The sequence below is a fragment of the Ursus arctos genome, unplaced genomic scaffold, assembly GCF_023065955.2.
Source record: "Ursus arctos isolate Adak ecotype North America unplaced genomic scaffold, UrsArc2.0 scaffold_28, whole genome shotgun sequence".
NCBI lineage: Eukaryota > Metazoa > Chordata > Mammalia > Carnivora > Ursidae > Ursus > Ursus arctos.
The window spans coordinates 1,815,219-1,842,521 of NW_026622963.1; the positions used below are offsets into that span (position 1 = coordinate 1,815,219).

Sequence of the window (27,303 nt, forward strand, 5' to 3'; positions counted from 1 at the left end):
CGGCTGGTATACAGTAGGTATTCAATAAGTGCTGCTTCCCCTTCTCAGGGCTGCATGATGTGGAAAACACTGGAAATTTTCTAAAACCTCTTCCAGGTGGACAAGAGTGCCAACGGGAGTGGGTGGAGATGGTGGTTTCTATCTTGCTTCAGAATGTCATGATTTGTTTTGGACGTTCCAAATGTCAGGTTGGAGATCATACAAAGGAGAGGGGCTTATTCTAACCAGATCAGGGCTAGAGGCAGCCCAGGACACTGTCTCCCTGGTACACAGCCCCAGACAGTTTGGAAACAAACAGAAACCCATCCAGAGGAGGGAGACTGACAAAAGCAAAAACAAAGGCCAAGAGATGGAAAACTCACGAGGTGGGGCAGGGTGGAAACAGGGAGAGAGATGGGTGGCGGCTGTGGAGGGAGCTTAGGGAAGGGAATGGTGCTGGGGTTTTGTGTGTGTGTAAGAAGCTGAACCCAGCTCCCCCCAACCAGCCCAAGAGTCACCATGGCAACGGGGAGGGTGAGTGCGGCTGATTCCACGCCAACACAAACCGCCAGGGCTCAGCACAGAAACGGGCTCGGATGCATGGGGTCATGTTCTAAAGAAAAAAATCTGAATTGGGCTCTTTAAGTCACAAACTCCCTACCCACTCCTAGTTTTGTCGGCAATCAGCGTTTAATGAAATGAATTAATCAGAAACGACAGTGAACCACATTCCTCCTCCTGTCTTTCTCACATACACACATACACTTATCCAAAAGCCCAAAGTAAAACCCTTTCCCTTTGTGGGGAGAAACTGAAGCTCATCAGATTCTTGGCACTTTCCAGAAGAAGGGACCTAACCTGTGGGAGTTCTACTTGCCACCCCTCCCCAAACTGTCCCCCCTGACAGTGGCATTAGTGACGGAAGGTTGATGGGACTGCGCTCCCATGTGAGGTGGCTCCAGCTGAACCACCATCTGGTCTTCTCTGCCGTCAGCGGCCTGCTGAGGCTCTTGACCCAGAAGGGCTGTCAGCAAGGAGACTGTTTCTTCCCGCTCCGAGAAAAGGTGTCTGCAGCATAAGCCCCCGAGCTCCCAAACCCAGCACCCAAACTTGCCCTTCCCTGGAGCCGGCTGGCCTATGGGGTCTGTCTTAGATGTCAGGTTGTTGCTAAACAGAACTGTGAGTCTTTGTCTCCTCTGCCTCTCCATTCCCAGCTACCCAGGGATCTCACACTATCCCCCATGAGCCTAGTCCAGGATTGACTCATCCACTAGGCATAGTAGGCACAGGGCCTAGAGTCCACATTATAAAAATGTCTTAATTTCCTTTACAATCAGAAGGAAAAAATAAGCTTGTAAGTGGAAGCGAACATTTTAGTATTTAATAGTAATACATTCATCTTTATACCAACACAATCAAAAAACATAATTTTTTTGAAGATTTTATTTATTCATTTGAGAGAGAGAGAGCACGAGTGGGGGGAGGGGCAGAGGGAAAGGGACAAGCAGACTCCCTGCTGAGTGCCATCCCAGGACCCTGATCATGTCCCGAGCCAAAGTCAGACGCTTAACCAACTGAGCCACCCAGGCACCCCACAAAATACAATTGTAGATATTTTTTATTGAGGAAGGAGTACAGGAAGGCAAAAGGGCCCGTGCAGTCATAATGTAGTTCTCCCCTCCTCTTCCTTGCTGCTCATTTCAACCCTCAAGACTCCAGGGATCTCCTTCCGTCATATCAAAACGTACCTGTCCAATGGCCCCTCACTAGCCTAGGAGGTCCTGGAGGATAGGACCATTCTTCATCCATCCTCAGGTCCTCCCCCCATATGCTCAATGCCTGCCCCATGCTCACATCACATAGTGCATTGATTCTGGGGGACACAGAGGGAGGGCAGAAACCTCAGAAAAAAAGAAAGGCTAGGTTTTAAAGAAATACTGCCTGAGAATTTTTGGAAACTGTGCACAACATTTCACGTCTATGCAGTCAGACTTTGTCCACATCCCCTGTGCTGCACTCTACTGAAGACCGTTCCCACCAAATTTAGCAATGCTCTCCAACTTGGTAAATCCAACGGATACTTCTCAGGCACCGTCTTCACTGCTCCGCAGCATCTGACACTGCTCAACAAGGCTTCCCTTTTGGCTTCCATGACACTTTGCTGTCTTGGTTTCCTCCCATTTCCCTGGACATTGCTGCTAGGTCTCCTTTGAATGCTCATTTCCTCTGCTGGGCCATTAAAAAATGAGTAATACCAGCTGCAACACACCAGCTATTTGCTCCGTGCTGAGCCCTTCTGTGTCAGTTCTGTGAATCCTCAAAACCATGCTAGATCTATTCTGCAACCACCAGCCAGAGTGATCTTCCCGGAAACCAACCTGATCCTATCATTTCCTTGCTTAAAACCTAACGGCTCTCCCTGGCCTCAGCTCTGATGGTCTTGCGTGATCTGGCCCCTGTGTACCTCTCCAGCCCCACTGCTCACCACGGCCTCTTCCTGTGTGACCCTCCTTTTAACTTCTCCAGCGAGAACTCTGGGTCTTTACATGTGCTGTTCCCACTGCCTGAAACACTCTTCCTCCACCTCTTAGCCTAACACCAATGGCTCTGTCGGGTTTCAGTTGAACACCACCTTTGCTGGGAGCCGGGGGTGGGGGTGTCAATGATGATAATTGTGAGTCACACTGAAACCTACCCAGAGCAGCTCCCAGCTCTGTGCCGCTTCCTATGACCATGTAGCCTTGGGCAAGCTATGAAACTCTCCGGGACATCGATTTCTCATCTGTTGTCAGGATTAAAGAAATCCGTATCCGTAGGTGCTCTGCCATGCCACACGTGTCATCTCCATATTTCCCGACCCCAGACGAAGTTGAGCCTTCTTGCCAAGTATTTCCCAAAACCCCTTTCTAATATCATATAATCCAACCTCACTCCTAAGAATGCCCGTCCATATTCCCACCTGGCCAGACCTCAGCTCCAGGAGAGCAGGGCATTTTGACCTTGATCCCGCTCCTATTTCTAGGGCCTGGCACACAGTAGGTGCTTGTATTTGTTCAATCAATGACTAGAATTCTAATACCTACTAGACAGCCAGGTGTTACAAGCTGTCCAGCAAACTGCTACCTTGAGCAGGGAAGGGAAGAGAGGATAAAATTTCTAGCAACAAGCTCTATTTTATTACACGGCAGGCTCCCACTGAGGCTGAAAGCAGTCACAAAGACAACTTGGGGGGCGCCTGGGTGGCACAGCGGTTAAGCGTCTGCCTTTGGCTCAGGGCGTGATCCTGGCGTTATGGGATCGAGCCCCACATCAGGCTCCTCTGCTATGAGCCTTCTTCTTCCTCTCCCACTCCCCCTGCTTGTGTTCCCTCTCTCTCTGGCTGTCTCTATCTCTGTCAAATAAATAAATAAAATCTTTAAAAAAAACAAAAACAAAAACAAAAACAAAAAACAAAGACAACTTGGTAATTAGGAAAATACCTTTATTATTTTTGAAATGTTGCCATAGTCAATGTAAAAACCATGATAGTGGCTTTTTCACAACATCACAGATTACAGAAAACTGACTTTCCACCTTCTTTACAGAAATCTACCCCCCAAATCAGACAGGGCTCCATGATGGCTGAAACAGGGCGGGAAGGAAGGGCAGAGAATCAGTGAGGACAACTGCAGCTCCCCTGGGCAGCTAGAGGCTTTCTCTGCGCTTTTAAAACCCAGGTTGAGTCCCAAAGACATGGGACCCTTCCAAGGGAGGCTCAGTCCATGCACATTTGTGGCAGACTGAGGCAGGCCACTGTCCTGAAGGCCGGCAGCCCACAGAAGGCCTGCGGCGTGGCACCTGTGGCTGGGAGGCCACAATCAAGGCAGCGTCGTGAGAACGAGAACAGGAGGCAGGCCTGCGGCTAAAATCTCTTTCTCTAAAACATGGCCGGGAAAGAAGCTACAGGCACTGGCCAAAGAGTGCTCTAGGTTTAGAAATCTCCCCTTTTACTCAGCTCCCAAAGATGAATTTGTCAAATAGCTATTTAAAAAAAAAAAAAAAAAAAAAAAAAACAGAACAAAACCCGAAAACAAACATGTGTTTCCATTTCAGCTATAATCAGCAGTGGGTAATTTTTAGAAAAAGATGACATGAGTTGCTCATTGTCAAGTTTGTCTTTTTTATCAGGTCTCTGGCTCCTTCCTTTCTCATCCATGGTTGGGGCGGGGGAGGGGGGCGACAGATGTAGCCGAAGGCTGTTTGTGGATTTGAGAAAACCGTGAAAACGTTTTGCACTCACATACAAAGGCTGATGGAATTCAGAAACCATCCCACCAATTTTTATGAGAAACATGACTGTTCCTCTTGGGTGTCTCAAGTCAAAACAAGGCAACCGCCCAGTGATTTATAGTCCCCACTACACATGTTCCGCCTTCCAGAAGGCATTAGAGAAAGGCCCACCGTCTGCCAGGAGCAATTGTAAACATACCACGGACAGCTTGGACACTTTGTTTTTAAAGACAGCAGGACTTTTTCCTTTGGCCCTGGTGGAAAAGCCAACTCCCTAGGATTGTTTAGGAAGGAGCAGGCGGGAGGACTCCCCTGAACCCTCAGAGTGAGGGGACTCGTGGTCCCCACGGACCGGAGTGCGGCCGGGAGCATCAAAGACAACCAATACATTTGTGGCATATGAAAATTGTCCTGTGGTCCCCAGCTGGCCCCCAGACTCCACCCAGTTGGACGCGGGGCACGGGAGGTACAGAACAGGCTATCGTAAGGCACGTGGTTGAGGTGGCCCCCACACCAGGCCCAGAGGGATTATCTCTTTGCTCGATTCCAAAAGTGTTGGAAAGCTGAGGAGTTGATGGCACTCACGATAAGCAGCAGCAGCAGATATAGGGATATCATGACCGTAAACCAATGGCTGGAAAACCAGGACAGCTGGCTGGAAGCCCTGCTTACGGGGAGAGAAAAAAGGGATGTTGGCAAGAAGAGAAAAATATTTTTCTTTTTTAAGTGTAGGCAACAACTTCTGGCTCAAAGAAGATGAAATGATGAATTTCATCCTCTGGGTGAGCCATGAAATGAAGCTTCGTGCGTGCTCCTTTGCTTAAAAAATCCGGGGCTGTTTGCCCTGGCACCGACACATCTTTCACCAGAACGTTTTCTAAATGTACAAAGACAGCTATGCAATGAGCTCACCCTGACCTTCTCTCTTACGGTTCCTCTCGTACCTTTTACGACCCGTCTTTTCTTCGGCCAGACTTCGGTATCTAGAAGAATGACCGTGCTCAGGGTGTCTGCCCAGATGGCAGCAGGTGGCAGGTTATTTAGCAAAAGCCTTTTCCCTTTGAGACATGTACAGATATCAGTCCGAGCCAGGGAAATCCTCTTTGGCCCCTGGGACATGATCTAAAGCGTCCAAGTGTGCGTTCAAGAGACACTCCAGGGAGAAGTGGGAAAGGAATGGAATTTTCAAGCAGAAAAAGCCAGCTGGTTTTAAACCAAAGGAGAATGTTCCTCAGACTCAGGAACCCTACACAAATTTCCCCCATTGTGGGGGACGGCCGGGGGACGGGGGATTTCACTGGTTTATGAAATCTTGAAGCGTGGAAACCACTGGAGTGGGGCGTGTTAAAAGTGACCCCCTTTCCTATCTTACCTGCTCCTCTGCTGCTCGTCCCCATCAGAAGCTCTGCCCCAGACCCCAACAACGCGACAGGATCTCAAAGTGACCCTTGGCCCCGGAGAACCCCGCACATCCACCCAGGACCACACAGCTGAGAGGGGAGGAGGCACCCACCATGGCTCTGAGGGGCTGAAGGTCTGTTGCGTTCAACGCCCTCATTTTAGAGAAAGAGAGGAGGCACCTCAGGTGCAGAGGCGAGCGGGCGGTGGGTCGGGGGCCACCGCAGGGAGGGAGCGAGCAGGGCGGCCCACGCGCCCAGCCAGGCCCTCGCGCCGCCCTGCCCCTCAGCGTCAGCTCGGGCGGTGGGCTCCACACCGCAATCAGGAGCCCGGGGGGCAAAGGGGCCTCGTGCTCTGGGGCAGCCAAGTTGGCTTCGTCCAGTCCCTCGTGTCATCTGTGTTTCCAGGTCTCTATCTTCTTCACGAGAACACGCGGTCCTTCTCAGGGCCGGGACATCTCCTCAGACCCGTCCCCCTCACCCCTGCCACGTGCAGCAGCGCGTTCTACCGTCTGCCCACGGCTCAGGTCCGAGGCTGGGCGCCAGCGAAGCCGACAACGAGAACGCGACGCCCTGCACGCCGCTCTGGGTGCTGCCTGGCCCCGGCGGGGACGGCCTCCTTACCTGCTGGGCTGCTTCTGGGAGTACACCAGCAGGTACTTCACCCGCAGGAGCTGGTTATTGGTGACCACCAAGTACCTTGGGGGGACGTCTCCCCCTTCACTGTGCTTGACTCTCGCTCTCCTGCGGTCTATCTCCTTGGAATCTGAATAAGGAGAATTAAGTACAGCTCTACTGGGGGGCGGTCAGGAATAAGAGAGGCAAAGTATGACTAGAAACAGGTCAAGCCTCCTGGTCGTGAGGGTGGAGAAGTCCCGGTGGGCTGAGGAATGGCCTGTGTGTACGAAGCAGCTTAAGGAAACAGGCGAATCTGACAAACCAGAGGAGGTGAAAAACAAAAACAAAAACAAAATCCCAGGAAAATAATAAGGGATACAAGAGGAGAGAGAAACCGAGTTGGAAAAGCAGAGGGAAGAAGTGGATTAATGGCCATAACAAAAAAATGATCTGGGCTTAGGTACAGGACTTGACCTAAAATGAGTCTCTCAGCAGACATTTTAAATGAACCATCCAGATTTTCGAGCTTCTTAGAACTCCTACGTTCCACCCTTTGTACCAAGACTTGTTTAAAAAACAAAACAAAAAACCCCGAACGTTTTAATAACATGATGAAGCTTTACAAAAACAAACAAACAAACAGAGCTATGTGACAGCAGACACTGCAAGGTTTTGTTCTGATGTTTAAGGTCAGAGTTTGCAAACTTCCTAAGAATTACGAATGCAAATACTCATGCTGCCCGGTTTGGAAGGGTGGCGTCAGACCTGGGCCCGTTCCTCAGGATTCCAGTTGTTTTACATTAGAGACCAGGAACAGACAGTTTTCTCAATTCTCCTTTTTTCAGTGGAACCAACAGGTCAGTTCTGGAGACTAGAATAACAGCTCCGTGACTCTTCTGCCTCTGACGGCAAAACAGCAGGAGGCACAAGGCAAAGACTCAAGGAACATATCAGAGTGGACAGAGGTGGCTCGCTAGGCGTCTGCTCCCCAGAGAGCCCGGGATTTACTCCCCGCGGCTTCGGTTGCCTCTCGTGTCCTCTGGGGACCCGGGAACACACCAGAGTAGCCTGAAGGGACAGGGTCTCGATCCACGGCTCTAGCTTCAGTTTAGCAAATACCTACTGAATGTCAAGTACGTTCCAGGCTCTCTGCAGACACCAGGTGCCCAAGAGTAACTGAAACCCAGTTTCCGCCTGGCCTCACATGCTCACTCTTCTCTATTGAAGCCCACCTCCTCCCCAGAGCTTTCCCTGAGCGCTTGGACGTACTGTGAGTGATTGCACCTTCCTCTGAGCTGCCCCTGCAGACCTTATCAGCGCCTCCCCCAGCACTCTCCGCCCACCACCTTGTAGTAAGTGTATCTCTTCCATTGTGTGTCCCTAAGGAGACTGCTCACTCCTCGAGGGCAAGCTCCTGTCCCACGTTGCTTTGGACCCAGCCCATCCCTTAGCAGCCAGTGGGTGCTCCACTCAACAGAAGGGCCAACGGCAAGAGCCCGTGCATTTACGAGGCCTGCAGCCCCGGTCCAGGCCAAGCGCTCACTCACCCTTCTTCTTCATTTGGCACTTGACGTCTGGATGATTGATGACTTCACACACAGCCACGCAGCTGAGGAGGGGGCCAAGGAGGCTGCGCTGCCATCCCAGGCCGTGGGGGCTATAAATGAGGGCCAGGCTCAAGTCACTGGTGAGGTAGGTCCCTTCCCCAAACAAGGACGTCTGGAATGCAGAGGTTAACAGAAAAGAAACAGGGCTGAGTGAACGTAAAGTCGGCATGGCAAGACGACGTAGGTCTTTCTTCAACAAAAGGGTAAACACAAAATTCTCAAGCCTCTTTTTCTCCCAGGAAAAGGCATATAATGTCAACTCATTCTAACACATCACCACAGAGTATAATTAAACACATTCCTATCTGACGATGGTTTAACCGATTGCGGACGTGCCTGCCTAGCCTGGCGGATTAGTGGTCAAGGCTGAGTGAGAGGAACTTAGGGATAAGAGTCCCAACAGATCTGAGTTTGAATCCCGACTATACCTCCGACAAGCTGGAAAGTTAGAGAAACTCTCTGGGCCTCAGTGTCTGCATGTACAAAGTGGCGATGGGAGTATCTCCTTCACAACGTCAAAGACGAGGATTCAATGAGATAACGTCCAAAAAGCACGGGGCAGGACACCGGGCACGTGAGAGGAGTGGGCGTGTATGTCACACCATACTAGTAATTCCTGTTACGTGACGGCATTCAGCACGGCTACCCTGACAGCCCTGCAGAAGCCAAGTCACTCACACACCGGAAGGGGGCTCACATTTGAGGGTGGAAGGGACCTAAGTCGTCAGTGGAAAAGACATGAATCTCAGACCAGAAACTGTAACCAAATAAGGTGGGCCTGTATTGGGGGCAGGGTCAGTGTTACTCTTCATGTCGATGTTAACCACGAAAATGTCCAAAATCGAGGAGGCAGGTCCCTGGTGGTGGGGACCTTGATGTCCTCCACGAGGAAGCATGTCAGGTGAGAGAGAATGAGCCCAGGTGATATACCTGCAGGCTGAGGCTACAGCAGGCAGAGCAAACACATCTTCCATCCATGGTAGACCACGGCAAAGGGTCAATAATCAACCATGACGCCCAACATAAAAATACCAGTCGTGGCACTCATCCCAGAATCCTTCTCATTTCAGGTAGCTGCTGCCAGTGGACGGAATTTGAAATTCAAGTTGAAATTCAATTGCTACCTTTGGGCTGCAGCGTCTGTTTCTGTTGAGTGAACTCGAAACGCTCACTGAACGTCCTAAGCTTGGGAACTGAGAGATGTCCTATCCAGCGGCACCAGGCTGCCACAATTCTAAGCTGGTTTGGCGAGGCTTAGGGGGAATGAAACAAGACTTTGCTTTACCTTTGAGAAGCCCCTTGCCATGTAAGGCAGTGTCCCCATGTCTCGGAGCTGACACACACCTTCTCCAAGGACACTGGATGTCATCTGATCTGACTCCACGCCCATTCTTAGCTCTGGCTGCCATATATACACAGACTAGACCCCTCCACTTGAGAACCTCAAGCAAGACTGCTGTGAGCAGAGGCGCACAAGAGTGGGAAAGGTGGGGTATCTGCACCATGAAAACAATCTCGCAGCTTCGGCTGGTAAGTAAGCTCCCTCAAGCAGCCCCTCACTGAAAACCGACAGAAGTGGCCAACAGAGCACCCACTTTAGCAAAGGACTCTCACGGGATGGCTCTACGCAGCAAGTCCCCAGACGGTGAAGTGAATGTTTGCTGTACAAGCCTGTAATCTGCAGGCAGCGTCTCCAGGCCGGCTCTGCCGCGAAGCACAGGCCCCCTGGATTCCAGTAGCCTGGCCGTAATAAGAAGCTGAGAGCCAGTGTAAACAAGCCCATCATCCCATGCAAAACCCAACTGCACTAATCAGCTACAGCAGTGCTGGAAAAGTCTCTCTAGCCCCGGGGCTGCATCAGCCACCACCGAGCCCATGGCTCATGGAACCAGCCCCTCGGATGAGGCAGATGCTGGCATGACTGGGGGAAGGCTGCAGCCCGCCAATTACCCCAGATTCCCTCCCAACCGCCTATGAAAGCAGCCATTGCTTTCTTGGAGTCTAGTACGGGAAGAGCCCACTTTGCAAATATGAACTGTTTGAATCCTCCCAGCACACCAGCAGGTGGGTAATCACATCCTATTTTACAGATGGGGACACTGAGGCTCAGAGAGGTTAAGGAAATTTGCCCAGGACACAGAGCTTCTAAGGTGGTCTTTTCTGGCTCCTATGATGCTCTTCTCCTAGGCAAGTGCTTCTCAAACATCAACACGCCTACGGGTCCCCTGGTGAGCTTGTTGACGTGGCCCCTGCTCAGGGGGTCTGGGGTGTGCCTGAGATTCCACACGTCCGACAAGCTCTCAGGTGATGTGGATGCTGCCAGGCCAGGGACCGTGCCGAGTCACGAGGACTGGCTACACACTGGAATCACCTGGCTTTGAAAGCCCACTGGTATCTGGGCCCCACACCCAGAGATCCTGATTTAATTGTCTGGGATGCAGCCAAGCATTGGGATTTTTAAAAGCTCCCCAAGTGATTCCAGATGGGCAGCCAAGGTTGGGAACCATCTTTAAATCAATACTTCTCGAACTGTAATCAGCCTAGGAATCAGCCGGAGACCTCGTTAAAAGGCCGGTTCGAATTCAGAAGGTCTAGGGTGGGCTCAAGATTGTGCATTTTCCCAGGCTCCCAGGTGCGGCTGCTACTACTGGTCTGCAGACCACGCTTGGGAGTGATAAGGCCTTAGTGAACCTCTCCCCCCAGCCCCCACCAGCAAATTCCCCAGGGTTCTGACCCCCACGTAGCAGGCTTAGGCCCCACCTTGTTCAGGTGGCAATGCAGCCCATTGTGGATGATGGAATGGAAGTTTTCGAGGCGGCTCCCGTGGAAGGCGTAGATTAGGTCCCGTTCTCCTTTGGTCTCATAAAATTTGGCGTTCGCTGAGTTGGAGTATTCAATTTCAAACAGGAAGTCCGGCACGGGGACAGGCGTGTGAGGGGCACCAGTCAGCTTTTGGATCTTTTCGAACTTGAAAACATGTGGGAAGTCGCAATTTTATTTGGGAAGCTGGTAAGATGGGTTGCCAAGATGGCCTCCTAAAGCTTTGGGCTTACCTCCTATGGGCTCTGCTCACGAGAATACAGACAACAATTTATAAATAAGCTCAGAGCTTAGAGCTCAAGGCTGCTTCCCTCTAATACTGTCTGTCCCTACACCAGGCTGCAAAGCATGAACTCCTGACTAAAGACCACCTCTAGTTTTCGTAACACCACCACACCCATTTCCTGCATTTCATCTTTACGATAATCTCAGGCAGCAGAAAGGTGTGATCAATGGCAAAAATGGCCAAAAACTTTTCCTCCCCACCCTGTCCATTTGCCCCTCTGTAAATGAATTTGCAGGCGGAATTCCAGAACTCCATCAAGAGGTGGCATCTACTTCTCTGCCCCCTTGAATCTGGGCTTGGCCATGTGACTTGCTTTGACGCTGGCAAATACATAGCAAGCAGAAACTTGAAAAGGGCCTGCTGCTGCTGCGAACCCTTCACGGCCGTGGGAACAAGGCCTCTTGGCCTTCAGGAGGACGAGGGCCTCGCAGAGGAGGCCCCCAGCACAGCAGCCATCCCAGCAGCAGGCCAGACATGTGAGGCTATCCCAGGTCATCCTGTCCCGTCCTGAACAACCCAACTAACCCGCCGAATCATGAGAAACAATCAGTGTTGTTTTAAGCCACTAGGTTTTGGGGGATGGTTTGTTATGCAACAGAACCTAATTGATACGGAGGAGTAAGCTCTTCCTCTCAGGGCAGAGACCACATCATTTGGGTGATTTCTCAACAGTACATCATAGACCAAAGCCAGTCTGTGGCAAAGTCTTCTCTGGGTGGTGATTAAATGAGGAAAATAAGGACAACGCAACAGATATGTTTATATTGCTGTCAGGTTGCCATGATCCTTTCTTTGTCCTTTTTTGGAGGCCATCCTTCTTTTTTTGTATTAAAATATCCTTTTATACAGTGATCCACGGCAGCCCAATGTCCTTACTCGGGCACAATAAAAAGCTGACAATCCTCACTCCATATGGTGCCAACCCTTCCCATTTTAACAAAATTCAACTGACCCATAATTAAAAGTCAGGGAGCCACTGCCTTAACCACTTTACCTACAGTTCCCGGCATCCAGCAGATGCTGGCCACCCCGTGAGGAATGAACCAATCTCCGTTTAGCAGATGACAGACGTGAGGCCAGCGGCCATCTCGGAGTTAGCACCCAGCCCGGATGTGAATATGGATCTGCTGACGCCCGCTCCAGGGCTCTGTGTTCTGACCCTTTGCCAACACAGGTGCACGTCCCAGACGCTGGAGTCCGAGACACCCAGTTCTATGGCACTTGAGGAGGACTTCTGTCTTTAGCAGGAGCTTATAAAATTAAATGCTCTTAAACTGAAACTGTAAAGGACAATACAGACAAACCCCTGCTCCTGCTCGGAGAAAGAGCACCAGATCAGGGATCTGCCACCCCGTGCTCCGAGGGAGATCCTGGCCCGGCAAGGGGAACAGGTCACAGAGTGTCTGGTCTGTGCCAGAAACTGTACTGGGGGAGCCATACAGTCTATCGTAGCTCCCCTCTGAGGTACTATTAATATTTTCAATGTACAAATGGGGAAAAGGAGACTCAATATTGGATGGAAGTGGGATTTGACCCCAGAGCCTGAAGGGTGCCATTAACCAGGTTCTGCCTCTCTGTTTCCTGACAACTGGATGAGGCCAGTGTTTCTTAGGGTGTGGTCAAGGGTCCACCCTTGTTGGATTTACCTGGGGGGCTTGTGATACCCAACATTTCCTGAGCCCCTAGCATGTACCCTAAGGCAAGATTCATTCCTTTCTCACAGCCAGGTCCCTGACGGAAGTGTACTATGCTATTCCCATTTTATAGATGACGAGACCGAGATACTGAGATGCACCTGGTGGCCTGCCCAGGCTCACGGTTACCAGGGAGAACACAGCTCTGCACTGCCAGCGTGCAAGTTCCTGAGCCCACTCCAGACACAGAATCAGCATCTCTCAGGGCAAGGCCCAGGAATCTGCATTTTCAGCAAGCTTCCCAGGCCATTCTGGTGCACGAGGAGGTCCCAGAGCCCTTCAGCCCTAGGGATCTGCTGTCCTATAGACCAAAGTCTCACCTCTGACTTCCCTGCACTGTGGATTGTCAGGACCTTTGAGGATAAAATCCAGCTCACCAGGTCCCTGGCCCGTATGTCTTTGTCTCCAGAGGACTGGAGAAGTTCTTTCAGGTTGGGTAACTTGCTGGCATCTGCAAGCTGAAGTGAGGAAAAACCTCCATTAGCAAGGATCCTGAACAAAATGATAACCGGGGGCCCTCTAGTGGTGAAGCAGGCAAATTGCACCTCTTTCGTGTTCCAAGGAATTTTTTAAGAGCGAAAGAAAGGTACAGCTCGGGGATCCCCCCCTTCCAAATACCAAACGCCAAAAGCCCTGAACACTGAAACATGGTTTGTAACCCATTTGGTACAAAACCTGACCTGAGCTGATGTGAGGCTGGTTTAATCTTTACTTATCCCTCTTCCTGTTACTACTGATGTGATACATTTGGCTGCAGGAATACTAATGTCTGATTATGGGATACCGCTCGCCTCGCTGGAGGTGTTACCAAATACATGGTATATGCAAGTGTGGGTAAAGGGTGAACAAAGCCTCCTCCCTTCAGCATGAGTAACCCCCTGTCAACCTGTCTCCTGGGGACCAGATGAAAGTCGTGTAGCAACTACATATGGAAGCAGGCAACACTGCTTATGGTAAAAATGACCCAGAACGGTAAACTGTACCTGGACTGGAAGAAACTATGAGTGGGGAATCCACAGCTTTGGGCTTCCCTCAGTGTGAGTGTGGGGACTTTTGCTGGGGACCCCAGCAGCTATGTCTGTGGTGTTCTTACGAGAGCCCAGCTTCTGGGGCACATGGGGCTTCGTTGACTGACCCACTCATCTCCTTACTTCCCAGCCGCCACTCTCAGGGAGCAAAGACGAGCTCCTGGACCTCTGTGTGGGCCCCCGCAGGGACTCCTGCGGGAACAGGTGTGTCCCAGAGCCTTCGGGTTTAGGCTGGTGCCCCGCGTGAGATGAACCAGTGAAGCTGTGCGGGGGCAGCACGAGATTACCTTTGTAAAATCGGGCAGAACCTGAATTTTGAAACACATTTGGTGCCAGGATTTCTGGTAAGGGACGGAGGACCCCGATTTACAGATAGCTGCAAGGTATCCATAGGTTTTGCTCACAAACTACAACTCAAGGGTGCCTGGGTGGCTCAACTGTTAAGTGTCTGCCTTTGGCTCAGGTCATGATTCCAGGGTCCTGGGATCAAGCCCCCCATCGGGCTCGCTGCTCGGTGGGAAGCCTGCTTCTTCCTCTCACACTCCCCCTCCTTGTGTTCTGTCTCTCACTGTCTCTCTCTGTCAAATAAATAAATAAAATCTTAAAGAAGAAAGAAAGAAAGAAAGAAAGAAAGAAAGAAAGAAAGAAAGAAAGAAAGAAAGAAAGAAAGAAAGAAAAGAAATTACAACTGACTAGAAGCCAAATATCTCCAGCATGGCATTTAAAACACTGTGGATGGGTGCCGTGTGAACGAGGCTTGGGCTGTACCACCTCCAAGCTTTGTTCATTCAGTCCCCTGGGATGCCTCTTCCCCCACCTCTACTAACCCAGGCACCCCTCTGTCCTCTAAACCCCTAAAGCTCTCAGTCCCAATACTCCCATCCCAGTAGAGCCAAGACTCCTGGAGGCCAAGGACTATCTTGTGTTTTTCTAATTCGCTTTCCTGGATGGAGAGGAAAGAGCAGACAGATGTGGGTTTGAATCCCTGCTCCTTAGCAAAGCACTGGACCTGGCTGCCCCTCGGTCTCCTCTGACACAGAACCCCCACTGCTTCCATGTCGGATTGCTGAGAAGATGAAAGAAGGTCACAGGTCTATCCATTTCCATTTCCTTTCTTTTCCATTTCTCTAGAAAGTTGGCTGTTGCTGACCTTCGGGGCTTTATTTCCTAACTCAGTAGCTGAAAATCAGAAACATTTCGGGACTACTTTATTCCTATCTCTATTTCCAAAGATTCCATCTCAGCCTTGGGCTTCTAATAGAACTCTCTACACGCCTTGCGGAGCATCAGTGAGGATCCAGTTAAAAACCATGGATGGGGGCGCCTGGGGGGCTCAGTCAGTTAAGTGTCCAACTCTTGATATCGGCTCAGGTCGTGATTTCCGGGTCCTGGGATCCAGCTCCACGCTCAGTGGGGAGTCTGCTTGTGATTCTCTCCCTTTCTGTCTCCCCGCACTCGTGCGCTCTCTAAAACAAATCTTTACAAACACACATACACATACGCACCAGGGATGTGTGGATGTGTAAGTGCTCAGAGTGCTGGTGCTCCACAGCGGGGGAGGCGGCAAGGTAAAGACTGATGACGGAAACCTTCATCATCATAACAGAGACGGATACTCGCTACTGAGGGCACCTTTTGCTGGGTAGGGGGCGGGGAACAGGGAGTCGGCAGGAGAGCCTCCCAGAGGAGGTGCTGTGCGACCTGGGCTTGCATGTAAAGGTGCGGAAGCCGGAAGGTGCTGCGTGTAGTCGGGGGAGTGGACGGCAATGGGGTGAAGTGTGCAGGCTCTTTTCCTGGGCAGCCTGGGTCTACACCTGGGCTCCTAAGTCCCTACGAGCTGTGTGACCTGGGTGAGTTGTTTGACCTCTCCCGGGAGTTGTCCGACCTTGAATCCTGTGTCTCAGTTTCCTCAAATACATAATTTGGATACTATTAGTAGCCACTTCATGACATCCCTGAGGAGGCTAATCAGGTTAAACAAACATGGTGCTTAGAGCAATAGGAGGATATTAAGGACGCTAGTGTTAGTGGGACTGCCACGACTGTTGTCATCAGTAAGTGCAGGAGGGTCCATGTGGCTGGAGCTTAGACTGTGGGCGGAGGGGCCGCCAGGAGGAACAGGAGTGAGAAGGTAACATCAGTCTGTGAATGGTCTCGACCCACCTTGGGGACTCTTGGCTTTGTTCTGTAGACTCTAGAGAGCCATCGAGGGTACCCTCCGGTGGCCATCCCCACTGCCTGCTGCCCGCACAGTCCAGAGAACACCCCCCAGGTGCCTGTGGCCTCTGTCCTTCTTTTCTACTCCTGGTCCACGCTTGTTATCTCAGAACCAGAGCTGAGTCTTCTCTCCCAGGATGACTGTCCCCATCACTCCTATTCTCCAATCCCACCGGTGAGCCACAGCCCTTGTCAATAGTCCAGACCTGGGCACAGGGAGCCCGCAAAAGGCCAGTCAGCTAAGCCAGGCTCCTTTTAGGGGTTCAGTCTGGGTAAGTGGGAGAGATCCCTCCTGGCTTCAGGCTGGACCTAGGTGCCCCCGGAGTTCCCTCTTGGTGCCAGCCCTCTTCCAGAACTCAGGCCCTCCCCCTGCTGCCTGCCCAGACAGGGCCCCTATGCGTCCCGCCAGGCTGCCCACGTTGTCCCCACTCTTTAACTCCTCAACTCACCTCCCTTATGTCCCGTTTCACTTTCAAGCTACTCTGAAAAAATAAATCTGCTCCAACAAGTTAACAGGATTCTTCCTCTTGAGTAAAACCCTCCTGCATTTGAGCAGGGCCTTTTGGGAACCAGGCATTCCAGCAGGGCTGCCGGATAAACTATAGTCTGCCCGGTTAAATTCGAATTTCAGATAAACAACAAAATCCATTCTTTTAATATAAGTATAACCCATACAATATTTGGGGCATACTCACACTTTCAAGATTATCTGTTGCTTATCTGAAATTCAAATTTAACTTGGTGGCTTATATTTAGTTCGCTAAAGCTAAAAATGCTTCCTTTAACAAGGCCCTTGGTCTGGCCCAGCCTCTCTGCCTAACAGCGCCTCTTACCAGAAACTTCCCACCTGCTGCTTCCTCAACTGCCCTGTGTCTTTCCTTTATGACGCTTCTGTAGCGCCCAGCATGACATTTCACGGGGTCTTCAAGGCCAGCCTAAAGTCACCTCCCCTGTCCCTGACCACCCATGATCTCTGTGCTCCCCCAGCTCTCTGCAGAATGCCATGTTGGTACTTGACTCTCTGGGGTCACCTCAGGTCTGGTTGGGACAAGCACTTACTTCCTGAGGGCCAGCCATGTCTCATGTATCCTGGAGACCCAGCAACTGGCCCAGAACCTGGCACAAAGTTCAGAACAAGACAGTAACAGCTACTATTTATTGAGGCCTTATCACATACCAGGCGCTGGGCTAAACGCTCTGCATGCGTCATCTCATGTTATCCTCCACACAGCCAGGGCAAAAGGGGGAGGGAACAGGTTTGGAGAAGTCAGCACCTTGCCCAGGGTCGCACAGCTATTGGTGGCAGGGCAGAGACGTGAAGCCAGGCGGCCTGACTCCAGAGTCCGTTCTCTGTGATCCTCTCCTACCAAGTCAATGGAGAAATGTATTTATTTGTTTATTTTAGAGATTTTAGGTAATCTCTACACCCAACGTGAGGCTCGAACCCACGACCCCAAGATCAAGAGTTGCATGCTCCACTGACTGAGCCGGCCAGGCACCCTTCCATGGAGAAATTTATAATGGACGAAATATTTTAGCCCAAAGGATCAGTTCTGACAGAACTTTAAGAGGCTGCTTGGGAAGCTTATCAGGTATGTTTCTGGAGACTCCCCTCCCCTTCCCCACCAAATAATACAATCGAGACAGCTACTGGCTGAGCCTAAGCCCTGTCAAAGGTACAGAGAAAGATGTATGTCACCTGTAGTACGGAGCAGGGGCAGGGGACAGAAAACCCTCCATGCAGACAAGAGTTACAGACCGCAGTTCAAGACAGTGGAAGGCATTTACCAAAAACTTGACTGAGGAGAACAAGAGTTCAGGAGGAAGGAAGGCATGGCTGGGGGGTCGGGGAGAGGGCAGAGGGAAGGGTTTACGGAGTGGGTAGGATGCAGTGGTGGGGAGGATTCTGACAGGAAGAGCACACGGCGCTCCCAGTGGGACAGGCAAAGGTGGTCCCAAGCTCAAATGCCCTCGGAGCCAGAGAGGTCACGAAAATGAGCACAGGAGGCGTCCAGGAGAGAGTGGTGAGCACTGTGTTGAACTGGACACCCCTGGCCAAACAAAGGGCCCAGCCACCAACCCCCAGCTCCAGCTGGTTTCTGCTCAAGGGTGCCAGGTGCTAGCCGGGCTATGGAGCCTCAGATGTTTTTCTTTTCAAAAGAAATCAGCACGCTGCTGCCCCCCCCCCTTTTTTAATATCCCAATTTCTAGAAGGCAAGGGGAACAAATAAAGCCCGTTATCCCACAGGCCCTACTTTCGCAGCCTCTGCTCTGAGAAATAAAGAAGTATTCAGTTGGAGAAGGGGTCAGGGAGCCTAGGCAGGGCCTGACCAGTGGGTAGCGCTGGTCTCTCGGGAAAGAGGTGGTTTGGGTGACTGAGAGGACAAGGGCAAGGAACCAGGAGGGGACGAACAGAGGAAAGAGAAAACCAATGACCAAGCAACTCATGTCCTTGCTTTGAGTCAGGGAGTGACAGGACGGCCCAGTGGACGGTCTGCAAACACCCAGATCACAATCTCCTGATGAGGAGGCCCGGAATCTGTGTTTACAGACGTTCCCACAGGTGATTCTTATCACCAGGAAAAGGTGTGGATACTCAGGTCTAGATAGGAATTAATGTTCTAAAAGGGCAGGCAGCAGGAAAGAACACCTGGAAAAAAAAAATCCGTGCCTAGGAAGATGCCAGAGGTCGTAATTACGAGATGTGGGGGGAGGTGCTAAAGGACAATGAACCAAAAGGTACAGCCAAGGTCACCTGCCTCAGGGACCAGACCGATAAAGTGATACCTGGAAGAGCAGAGTGGATGGGATGGGATGAAGCGGGAAAAGGTGGCCACCGCAGTTACATGCGGGTATACCTTGCTTTGCACAAACCTAAGGTCGGAACATCCAGATTCATTAGAACAGACTGGGGGGTCAGAGTCTACTTTACAAGAGAACTCTTCACAAAAGCAGTCATTGTAGGGTCCCTTTAAAGGAGTGGCTCTCTGGCTACATGCGGCCGCCGTTATCTGGAAGCTGGAGGGTGGTCTTCGGCCAGCACGAAGACTGATGAGCTGCTGGTGACGGAGATGTAAGAGAACCCGCATCACTGAGTTAAGAAGACTAAATGCATCGACTTGGATGGAACTGGAGGGGATTATGCTAAGTGAAATAAGTCAATCAAAGAAAGACAATTATCATATGGTTTACCTTATTTGTGGAACATAAGGAATAGTATGGAGGACATTAGGAGAAGGAAGGGAAAAATGAAGGTGGGGAAATCAGAGGGGGAGACAAACCATGAGAGACTATGGACTCCGGGAAATAAACTGAGGGTTTTAGAGGCGAGGAGGGTGGGGGGATGAGTTAGCCCGGTGATGGGTGTTAAGGAGGGCAGGTATTGCACGGAGCACTGGGTGTTACAAGCAAACAATGAATCATGGAACACTACATCAAAAACTAAGGATGTATGGGGACTAACATAACATAATGAAAATTAAAAAAAAATAAATAAAAGAAGACTAAATAAGTTCCATGCAGAAACAGTTCAGAACAGTGCCAGGCAGGTAGGAAGTGCTATTAGTATTAGATAAGCTATTAGTATTATATATACCAGGTACTGTATTATTATTAATCAAACGCCCCCTCTCTCCAGCTCACCCACTCGGTAAGGAAAAGCCTGCATTCCTGGGATGGATGGGAAGAAAGGGGGTGGTCTGTACTGGAAGGATGATCCCATTCCTGGGTTCTCCACAGCATCATCCCACAGGCTGAGACATTTTTCTAGCCACATACCCACCATCTAGCCACATAGCTACATCTGATCCAAATCTTTTTATATCTGTATACTTTTCCCCTCTATTTTTCAGAGACCACCCCTGAGGGAAGGGAATAAAAAGGTAAGCCGATACTGAGAATTTTACCTTGAGATATCACGTATGTACCTTATCGGCTGGATTGAAGCTAATCGCCATCGATTCCTCATTACCCAGCAGATGGGTGTTCATGAAAATGACCAATTAATAGGAAAATCTTAAAACTACATAAACTCGGGCAACCCCTTCAGGTCCCCTCCCTCCTTGGGAGCTCTGTACTACCACTTTGCTATCGCTCAATAAACCTTGCTTTGCTGCTCAAAAAACAAATAAACAAACAACAGCAAAAAAAAAAAACCCCTACATATTCTCTGCAAATAAACACAATATCCCAATGCCTAGGCTCCACCTCAGAGATGAAATCAGAATCTCTAGGGGTAGGGCCTCGACATCAGTATTTTTCAAAGCTTTCCAGGGGATTCTAATGCAATGATCTCCCCCAGTAAACATCAATAGTCAATTTCTAATCTGAAAATAAGCATTAAAAGCCTTGCTTAGAAAGGCTGGTTACCCTTTGAGCCAGCAATTTCACCCTTTGGAGTTTATCTCAAGAAAATAGAGATATAAACAATGACCACTGTAGAAGGTAGTTTATCGTAGCCGTATTTGTAAGAGCAAAATTTTTTAAATTGTGAAGGATCCCAGAGGAAGGACTCCTAACTGCTGGGGGTAGAGGCTGAGAATAAGGTGAGGTTCCAGTTACGTCTTATAGGATTAAGGAGTTTGTCTGGACAAAGAGGGAGGTGGCGTGGAGAGGACAGGCATTCCCTGGGGTCAGGACAGAGAGAACCTTCTTTATGTTTTAACCCAGACATTGGGGAGTCAGCTTGGCTAGAGAGCACAAGCCACAGAAGAGTTGATCAGTGCATTTCAGCCCCCAAAATAGTAGATGGGAATGGGGTAGGCTAGATAGAGTGCTTCTCAGACTTTGCAATGCACACAAATGCCCAAGAATCTTATTAAAATGCAGGTATTGAGTGGGTAGTCTGCGGTGGGGCCCAACATTCTGCATTTCTCAAGAGCTCCCAAGTGACGCTGATGCTGCTGGTCCTCAACCACACTTTGGGTGGCAAGAGGCTGGAATTCATACAAAGGAGCCACTCCCCCCTGACCTCCGACCCCCAGAAAGGGTCTTCAGGCTACTGGTGAACCAGGGCATCATGTTTTCCAGGGGAAAACAAACCAAAAAAACTGAACAGCTGTGACACCAGTGACAAGATTCTGTGTAAAGCGACTTGGAGAATATGAACTGTGCCCAGCGTAGCTCAACCCCATAGTTCAGGGGTCAATGGTCAGGGCTGCAGGACATCTCGAGAATCTTAGAGATTCTCTGACCTGATAAGAGCTTAGCCAACCGTTTTCCCAAGGAACAAGTTTAGACACCCTCAGTCAGAGGCAATCAGCACATACCTAATTTAATTCCTCAAACATGTGATAAGCACCTCTCCGGCCAGGCCCTGGGAATACAAAGAACTCTCAGTGCAAAACTGAAGGGCTGACTCAGAATGGAAATGTCCTCCAAACAAGGCACGGGAGAGATGATCTGAGGCTTTGGGGGCTGTGAGAAAATAAGGCCAGAGCCATGCCTACAGCCAAGAGCTTGGTTCAGTAGGGGATGTTCTCAGGAAAGCCACGGTCAGTAAAGTAATTCAGCCAGAGCTCCAAGTTTTGGAAACAGCAACCCATATGCCACAGGGGCGTGTAATGACAGTGGAGAGAAAATGAATTAAAAGTGGCTGAAAATGATACACTGTTTCATATTCTTTCCAAGTGCTTTTAGCTAACAATGAGAGACTTATTCAACAGCTCCATACCTTCCTTCCTCAGATAACCACAAAATAACCCAGAAGGCCAAGTCCAGACCTGATTCCCTTTTCTCTAAAAGCTAACCTTTTTTTTTTTTTTTAAAAAAAAAAAAAAAAAAGCTAACCTTTGAGGGGCACCTGGCTGGCTTAGTCAGTACAACATGGGACTTTTGATCTCAGGGTCATGAGTTCAAGCCCCATGTTGGGGGTAGAGTTTACTTAATAATAATAAAAAGCTAAACTTTGAGTCTGAGTCGGAGACAGGTCCACATACGAAGTTCTCTGCATCTTTTCTATAATTCATGTAACATGTGGCAAAATGAAACCTAAAGTATATTTATTTAAGAATGTGTGCATGCCCCGAGAAGTCATCGTGCCAGGCCCTGCCTGGTGAGTGGCCTTCTCCTGGGAAACTGCTCATTAAAACCATGCTACACACAGCCAAGAAGCTGTTCAGCCTGGGCTAGCCTCCCTCACAATGGTGCCCAATAAGGAACATGGCGTCAGAACAGGATGGGAAGAACCTGTCCATGTTTCTCCTGTGGCCCTGGGAGAAAGGGTGCCCTGGCGAGAACCAGCACAATGAGCCCCATGCCTGGACGGTCTGTCCCTATAAACGAGTGGCTATTTGGGGTTCCCTGAATCGCCAATGCTCTCCTAAGAGGTTTTATACATGAGAGGAAGGAAGGAAGTGCCTTCAACTGAGACCACTGATACCCATGGGGGGTGCAGAAGAGGGTGAGCTCTGCCGGGGGCACTTCTACTTTATCGGTGTCATTTGTATTTTATATAACAAAAATATATCCAACCATTGTTTGCATAATTAAAAGTAAATTTTTTAAAAGCACAAACACATCAAAACAATTCCAAAGCTCCCTTCGCTTTTATCCCATATTCGTCAAACAAACCTGATTCTCTTTGCCAAGACCTTCCAGCGGGAAAAGAACACTTTGAGCATTCTAGTCCATTTGGATGTTTCTTGGTAAAAATTAATAAGGGGCATTGTGGGGCACCATCTCTGGTGAGTTTGGTCCCTCTGATCCTAATATCTCCTCCTCTGTCTACCCCTCCTGAAAAGATCCCTCTCTCACCCTGCCACCCCAGGGATCTTTCAGAAATGCATCCGGGGGGTGCGTGGGTGGCTCAGTCAGTTAAGCATCTGCCTTCGACTCAGGTCATGATCTCGGGGTCCTGGAATAGAGAGCCCTGCATCGGGCTCCCTGCTCAGCAGGGAGTCTGCTGCTCCCTCTCCCTCCCACCCACCCCCTGCCTCCCCAGCTTGTGCATGTGCTCTCTCTCTCTGAAATAAATAAAATCTTTACCAAAAAATGCATCCTGGATCTCACCAATGCCCTCCTCTGCCCAAGGGTAAAATCAACACATCATGTCAAAACACGTGTGCTCTGTGTGCTCTGGTCAACTTCATCTCTTCCTGCTCCCCGTGATACTAAAGTACAGACTTGTCCTTCTCGATGAGCTCCTGGCTTTCTGCCTATCCTGCTACTCCTCCTGGAATACCCCTTTCCTGCTCTCTGCGCCTCAAAAATCCTCCATGTCCCTAAGGACTCAGCATGGCATCAACCATAGCCCCTACTCAGTGCTTTCTGACCCCAGTCAAGTGCCAAGGACTGGGATTCTGGCTCTGGGCTTCCATGTTGTATATACAGGCTTACCCCATAATACAGCTGAGCACACTGTTAATCTCTCCTTGGGTCTTTAATTTTGTATCCTTAGCACCTGGCCCACAGCAGACACTCCATAAATATCTCCAGACAAAATTAAATATCCCCAAGGCTCTGATATCACAAACTCCCAAAACTGAATGTCTGAATTTTCAGAACAAACCATGAGGGAAGTCAGTTGGTTATCTTTCTCCAACCCCTGCTCCCTTACCCTGAAATGCCTATGCACTGTGCTCAAGGCCTGAGGTGCCCTCAGCACATCCCTGGCCTGGGCTGCAATGGACCGAATAAGGGCCAGGAGGCTGGGCCTTTGTCCCTAGACCTCTTGAGGGTGATAGTAAAGAGTGAATCCAACCCTGACCACCTCATGAGAGAAAATTCGAAACATCTGTTGATTCTAAACATCTGCTTTAATCTGTTAACATGGCTCATAACATTGATTTTTTTTTAATGTTTAACTGATTCCTGGGATAAATCCACCCTGTTAATGAGGAATTATTCTTTTTATACATTGCTAGATTCGGGATCCTAGTATGTTATGGAGGATTTCTACATTTATACTCATGAGTGACACTGGCCAATAAATTTCTTTTCTTGTGTTATCCTTATTAGATTTAGATCAAGCTTATATTAGCCTCTTTTTCAATACTCTGGAAGAATTTTATTTATTTTTTTTTAAGATTATTTATTTATTTATTTGACAGAGATAGACAGCCTGCGAGAGAGGGAACACAAGCAGGGGGAGTGGGAGAGGAAGAAGCAGGCTCATAACGGAGGAGCCCGATGTAGGACTCGATCCCGAAACCCCGGGATCACGCCCTGAGCCTAAGGCAGACACCTAACGACTGCGCTACCCAGGCGCCCCTGGAAGAATTTTACACAAAGTAAAACTGGAAACACTTATTCCCTCAGTGTTTGGTAGAATTTGCCAAGGAAACCAGGTAGGTCTGGACTTTTCTTTGAGGGACAATCTTTGACTATTAATTCAATGCCTTTAATGATTATAGGCTATTTTGATTTTCTATTTCTTATAGAAACAATTTTTGGTAAATTATATTTTTCTAGGTAATTCCAAATATTTGAATTACGAAGACAACTGATATCTGGAATGCTGACCCTAAGGTGAACTCTGTAAGAAATTAAGTGCCTTGTGAATCATGGGAGAAATAACAGCTGACACGTGGTCTGTAAGTTACAATTTATAAAAGTACTGCCCACATATTACCTCATTTGAAGATCAAGGTCTGGGTGGCTTTGGTGATTTTTGGTGTCTGATTACTGGCAAAAGGATGAATGACTTCTTATTTAGCAGAAGCATATGATTCTGATCACCCCCCCCCCCCACTACTGCTGGCCATGCTAGGAACTTTTGTGGAGGCCTATGCAACTGTTGAATTCTCACTTCACTCCTGGGAGTCACTGTCATTAACATGAGGAAGCAGCCACCAAGAGCCTTGGGAGTGTGGATAACGAGGGTGTCGGTGAGTGTCCTGAGTTCAGGGAAACCTTCCCTAAGGCCAGGCTGGGAAAGGGAAGTCTGGGGGCTGGCATGTTTACTAATACGGGTCCACAGGCCACGTGGCCTGGGACGCACAGGGCAGCGCGGGAAGGGGTGGAGGGAAGCACACTCATCAGGGCCTCAAAGTCCTTGCAGTCGTGGCGGGCATAGGACGCGGGGAAGGGCCGCAGCACCGAGTCGCGCTTGTAGCTCTGCAGCGCCGAGGCGAAGAGGCTGCACCGGAGGTCGGCGGCCAAGACGTCGCGGCTCGCCGCCTCCCTGACGGCCGCCCAGCCTGCCGGCGGCATCCCGGGTGGCGGCGCGTTGCCGGGGGAGACGCGCCGGTCAGGGGCTAGGGCCGAGCCTGCGGTCAGCGCGGAGCTGGGCCCAGGGACAATCGGCCAAGGGGACCCGGGTTCCCAGGCCCGGGGTGGAGCTAGGCAGAGGGACGAGATGACAGGGGTAAGAACTTGCTGACGAGTGTCTTCGGCTGGGGGCCGGGCCGGGGCGCTCGCTGCCCGGGGAGACCGGCCGGTGGAGGCGAGGGACCCGGCCGGGACCTCGGGTCAGCGTGGGAGGTTGGGCCTGGGGATAATGGGGCCCGGAGGGCGGGGGGGGGGGGGGGGTGTCCCAGGCCTCGGGGAGGGGCTATGACATGGGATGAGACGACAAGGGCGGGAACGTGCTGACACGTGTCCTCCGCAGGAGCCGGGGGTGGGGTGGTGAGGGGGCCACCCCCAGGGGGAAGCGCCCCCACTCCGCGCCCGGCGAAGCTGCTGCGCCGCGGGTGCCTTCCTGTTCCGCTTCCCGCCCCGCACCGCCGAAGCCCCGGCGCTCGCCCGGCAGCCCCTGGCGCCGCCTGCGTTCCGCTCGCGGTGCAGGTCCGCTCTCGGTGCCCTGCCGGCGGATTGGCTCCCGGCCCGGCTGCGCGCCCCGGCCTACCTCCCCTCGCGGCCGCGCTCGCCACGCTGCTCTGCGCTCCTCCCAGCCCGGCCGAGGGCCCTCCCCTTCCCGCGCCCGCCCCCGCCCCCTCCCCCTCCCCGGTACGGGGTGTGTCCGCCCTGCCCGACCCGAGGGGACCCGGACGCGAGGTGTGCGGCCCCGGTGGAGTCGCCCATGCCGCTCGGTGCCATCGTCGCAGAAGCCAGTGGTGGGAACTGACCCAGGCGCCCTTTGACCCACCCTTGGATTTGCCTTTGTCCCAGCTCCGCGGGCTGAGCCTGTTCGTCTCGCCTGGGGAATTGTTATGACCTCCGGCCTCGCTTCTGAATGTTTCCCTCCAAAATGGACTGTGCAGAAGGAGCCATTGAACGCCCAGGGGAACTGCATCTCAACCTGCTGCATGCTTGCCCCAGGTCCCACAGCCAGATGGGGTGAACCTCCAATTCACATCTGGATCTGAAAACCAAAAGACCTGTCCTCTGCTTCTCAGCCTTCAGAATTCACTGCATCGTTTCAGTCTCTGGCCTCTCAGACAGGGTGTCAGCAAGATCCTTCTTTGAGGTCCTCTCAGAAAGAGAGCCTGGAGAGCAAATAATGGGGGAGGCCAGAGGGGAGGTTGACCTAACTCTGCAGTAGGCAAGGGACTAGATTCCCATCCCCTCTCCCAATTCACAACCCCATCAGAGAAAACCCTAGTTTGGCCTCATGGTCACCTGGAAATCGAAGCACAAGTAATTGCTAATTCCTAGACCAAGAAGCAGCTCAATACCCTGGCCCCCACTCTGACACCCCAGCATCGTCTTCCCCTCCTTTCCCATCCAGGTTGAGCTGGGCTCTGGCTTCAGAGAAGAGGTGGTCCGTGACTTTGGATTGTATGGATGACTGGGAGGAAGAGCAATACTGGACCCCCAGACACCACAGGGCTTCCCACGCCAGGCAACCAGTGCGGGCTGCTCACATCAAACCTCCGGTTGCTATGAGGCCCAGACTGTTCCAGACGCAGGAACAAGTGTCTTAGAGCCTTATGTCCTCAGACAAGACCCCTAGTGCCCCCAGGACCTCGTGGGACACAGGAACTAACATGGCTGCTGAAGTTCAGGCCCAGAAAGGCGGAGCCCGCGACAGTGGGACAGGAGACCTGGGAGCCCTCCTTCATTCCACCTCTTCTTCACTGTGGCCTTAGACAAGGCCAGCTCCTTGGCCTCAAGGACTGTTTGTTGGATGAAAACATGAAATTTGCTTTGCTGAATATGTTTTCTCACACCTGAAATGAGAATCATAGTGAAACACCCATATCCCAAGGGGATGTGGGAACCACTAGGAGGATGCAATGCTCAGGGTCTGGGCACTCTACAACGCAAGCTGAGTTATCATTGTGTTTATTTCCTTTTTTTTTAAGTTTGTTTATTTTTTAGTAACCTCTACCCCAACGTGGGGTTTGAACTCACAAAGCTGAGATCAAGAGTCACATGCACTTCCCACTGAGCCAGCCAGAAGCCTCTGTTTATTTACTTTTTATATTTTTTAAAAATAGCTTTATTCATCTGAAATGAATAGAACACTGTATATTAACTGGAATTAAAATAAAAACTTTTTAAAAAGAA

The 27,303-nt window shown here is 50.6% G+C and overlaps 1 protein-coding gene and 1 long non-coding RNA gene across 6 annotated transcripts; one reads left to right on the forward strand and one right to left on the reverse strand.

The window, feature by feature from the left end:
- Positions 1-3,443: 3,443 nt before the first annotated feature.
- Positions 3,444-25,356, reverse strand: PARP16 (poly(ADP-ribose) polymerase family member 16). Of its 4 annotated transcripts, none has more exons than XM_044391950.3 (6): positions 17,093-17,182; positions 12,991-13,128; positions 10,631-10,837; positions 7,811-7,982; positions 6,270-6,411; positions 3,444-4,912 (listed from the first exon to the last, which is right to left on the reverse strand). In XM_044391950.3, the coding sequence occupies exons 1-6, from the start codon at positions 17,123-17,125 to the stop codon at positions 4,777-4,779; spliced, it is 828 nt and encodes a 275-aa protein (XP_044247885.1). In that variant the 5' UTR covers positions 17,126-17,182; the 3' UTR covers positions 3,444-4,776. The 4 variants fall into 4 exon arrangements, with proteins under 4 accessions (XP_044247885.1, XP_057159841.1, XP_057159843.1 ...); XM_057303858.1 differs by having other exon boundaries at positions 3,444-4,915; XM_057303860.1 differs by lacking the exon at positions 17,093-17,182 and adding an exon at positions 24,886-25,356 and having other exon boundaries at positions 3,447-4,912.
- Positions 17,418-27,303, forward strand: LOC113240871 (uncharacterized). Of its 2 annotated transcripts, XR_007190669.2 has the most exons (6): positions 17,418-17,507; positions 19,767-19,796; positions 23,964-24,200; positions 24,325-24,446; positions 24,623-24,740; positions 25,963-27,303. It is a non-coding gene; the product is annotated as an uncharacterized LOC113240871 (long non-coding RNA). The 2 variants fall into 2 exon arrangements; XR_008956168.1 differs by lacking the exon at positions 19,767-19,796 and having other exon boundaries at positions 17,435-17,507.

Bases quoted from the DNA above. Each gene is read 5' to 3' on its own strand.
- PARP16 (XM_057303859.1), bottom strand. From the start codon at position 25,065: ATGCCGCCGGCAGGCTGGGCGGCCGTCAGGGAGGCGGCGAGCCGCGAC. The intron at 10,838-12,990 runs GTGAGACTTTGG...CATGTTTTCAAG, and splicing joins ACAGTGCAGGGAAGTCAGAG to TTCGAAAAGATCCAAAAGCT. The intron at 4,916-6,269 runs GTAAGGAGGCCG...TCTCCCCGTAAG, and splicing joins TCCCAGAAGCAGCCCAGCAG to CAGGGCTTCCAGCCAGCTGT.